A 2758-nucleotide genomic window follows, 5' to 3' on the forward strand; every position below is an offset into this window, starting at 1 on the left:
GGCAACAAAGTAAAACCTTGAGATAAAAGCTGAAATTGTTATTTTAATAACTATGACGGTTCATAAAGCAAGTATTATAATTTACATATAGTCAGTGTTAATTGTCAGTAAATATGAAAGGCATGTTTTAAAGCACTGACTCTAAAAATAAAAAATTAGAAACTCAAGGATAATATATGTTAGAATTTAAAATATTAAATCACACTGTGTGGGTCTTTATTTGAGACTTTATAATTTAATATGAAGGTGATTTTTATTATCTGTAGTACTTATGAACTATATGTATCTTTAGTAAGATGTTTGACACTGAGAGTATTTAAAATTTTTGCCCTTTAAGTATAGGAAAGGTTTATGGTATTGATTTTTACGTTAATCATTTAATTTAAATCTACTTTCAAGAATTGGGATTTTCACCATCTCTGGTTTGATTAGTGGAAGTAAAATGCTTATATAAAAGTATGAGGTTTTTTAAAATTTAATTTTATTATTAGATTAAGTATATAGTACATTTGTTAGACAATTATATAGTTTATAAACTGATCCCCCTAATTGCTCTTTCTCTCCTCTGGCTCTCCACCTAGTCGTTACATTAGAAGTATGGGTTTTAACTGAGATGTTTATGTTTAGAAATTCTTTATGGTTAGCACTACTTAATAAGTTGTGTTTTCTTATGTATTATTTTCATTAGGATCATATTTGTTAATTATATTTTACCTTTCTTTGTCATAGTATTTAAACCGAGGCTGCACTAGATACTTTGCTAACAAAGAAACTGACAAACAAATTTTGCAGAACCGAAAAACTCCTGAGGTATGGTAGACTGTTTTTTAAAGTCTTTAATACAAAAAAATTATGCTGAAAGATAATACATATTTTTTTTATTTTGGAGCTCAAATAAGATTTTTGACTTTTAGGCTTGTACTTTAAAAAACTAAATACTCATCCAAATCTCTCTCAGAGTGTATGTAGTACTGTATTCCTATGTTTGTATCTACAGAAACTATAGGTTCTGGTTCTTCTTGGTCAGGCCTCAGCACACAACTACTTTCCTTTTGTTCTTTTTCCCAGCATGAGACTGTTAAATTGTAAAAGAATTATCCGGCGCTAACATTTTTGAAACTTACTCTCATAGTACCCACTTGGGATTAAGTATAAAATATATCCTTTATAATTTATTGCCTACTTCAAGGCTGCAGTAAGCTTTGTAGTAGACACTAAATAGAATAAACATTCTTGTGAATTAATGCTTATATATTATTGTATTTTTCTTTACAACATCATAGTTCTCTAATATATTATGAAAAGTTTATATATAGGTCTTACTGAATTATTACATTTCTAAGATTAGTTGTAATTATACCATTAAGTATTATTTTAAAAACATTAAATCCTTAACCTAAAAATCTGTAACAACCCTTATACATTTTAATATGCAGTGTTTAAGTAATAAGTGGTATTAAGTTATATCTCCTCAAGGAGCTTAAATTATGAAATACGAAGTCAGGATTAATTATATGGACTAGTTCATGTTGTCTTTATTAATTTTATTAAAAGATTTCTATTCAGTATTTAATTGAACAAATTTTTATTATACTCAGTTTTTAATGCTCTTGAATTTGAGTCGGATGTTTTTGACTCCTTTCAAAACTTAGTGAGATGAATTAGTCTTTGTTACATTCGTAGAAAAAACAGGAAACAAATGAAAATCCCCATTATTTTGAATTCTGATCAGATCAGCCTGCATTTAATCTTTGTTTAAGCTTACATTTTATTTATCATTTTAGATACAGATGTCTGAATTATGAATCACAAACTTTAGTTTGTTGCATTCATGGTTAGAACTTTAAAAAGTAACATTAATGTTTATTATAGTATCTGCCTTTGTTATGATAACCTATATTTTTATAAGGCATCATCAAAGTATAGACATTGTATTTTTTTCACTAAGATAATGGAGACATTTTCTAGTGGGTATTGCAGCTGTCATAAAGGGAAAAAATATATACATATACACATTAATTGACCTTTTGGCATGGAATAAACTGAGTTAGGAAAGAAAACTGGATTTTACTTTTTAAAAAGTAACGTATGTATTCTTTGTACTCTTCTAAGAAGAAAATGTGCCCTTTCTGATTCTAGCATCAGCATACTTTATTAAGAATCTCATTCATATTACTGAGTGTGTGTGTGTTTATATATATATCTAAATGCATAATAGAGCAATGGATTAATATGTTTAAATTACTTTTTATGTTTTCTTTATCAGGAGGACGAGGTGATCATTTTGACTAATTAGAATCCTTTGCCTGGTTCCATTTGAGTGTTTTTAAGCTGTGTGTAATTTTTAGGAGAATGCAGTATTTTTAGTCTGCTATAACAGCAATGTGGTCATTAACATTTGATTAGAAACAGTTTTTAAATGAAGTGACCGTTCAGTTGCAAGACTAAAAATAATGCATGGTATGTTTCCTGTTAACTTTGGCTGCATGTGATTGTTTTCTTTGTTACTTTGAAGAGTAAAATTAAATTTATCTAGACATTTTTCAGAAATTTCATACAAACATAATTAAACATTTTAAGGAATTTTGTGGAAAGGCAATTAAAACTTTAGCTAGGAAGCAATTGGCAACTGGGAGGGAAAGAAACCTCTTAGAGGCATCTTTGATGGACAGTTTTCATGCAGTTACCTAACGTTTAGTTTCATTTATTCATTCTGAAGTTCTGGAAAATCTGTAGTCCAGCCTTTCTGTGTCCAGTA

At 28.4% G+C, this 2758-nt stretch overlaps 1 protein-coding gene across 1 annotated transcript in view; it reads left to right on the forward strand.

The window, feature by feature from the left end:
• Positions 1 to 2758, forward strand: part of MYO6 (myosin VI) — a 148336-nt gene that overhangs the window by 80485 nt on the left and 65093 nt on the right. The window contains exon 10 of the mRNA XM_023525103.1: positions 730 to 810. Coding sequence (XP_023380871.1) covers positions 730 to 810 — 81 coding nt within the window. The remainder of the gene's footprint in view (positions 1 to 729; positions 811 to 2758) is intronic.

Source organism: Pteropus vampyrus, unplaced genomic scaffold (assembly GCF_000151845.1).
Source record: "Pteropus vampyrus isolate Shadow unplaced genomic scaffold, Pvam_2.0 Scaffold526, whole genome shotgun sequence".
NCBI classification, from domain to species: Eukaryota; Metazoa; Chordata; class Mammalia; order Chiroptera; family Pteropodidae; genus Pteropus; species Pteropus vampyrus.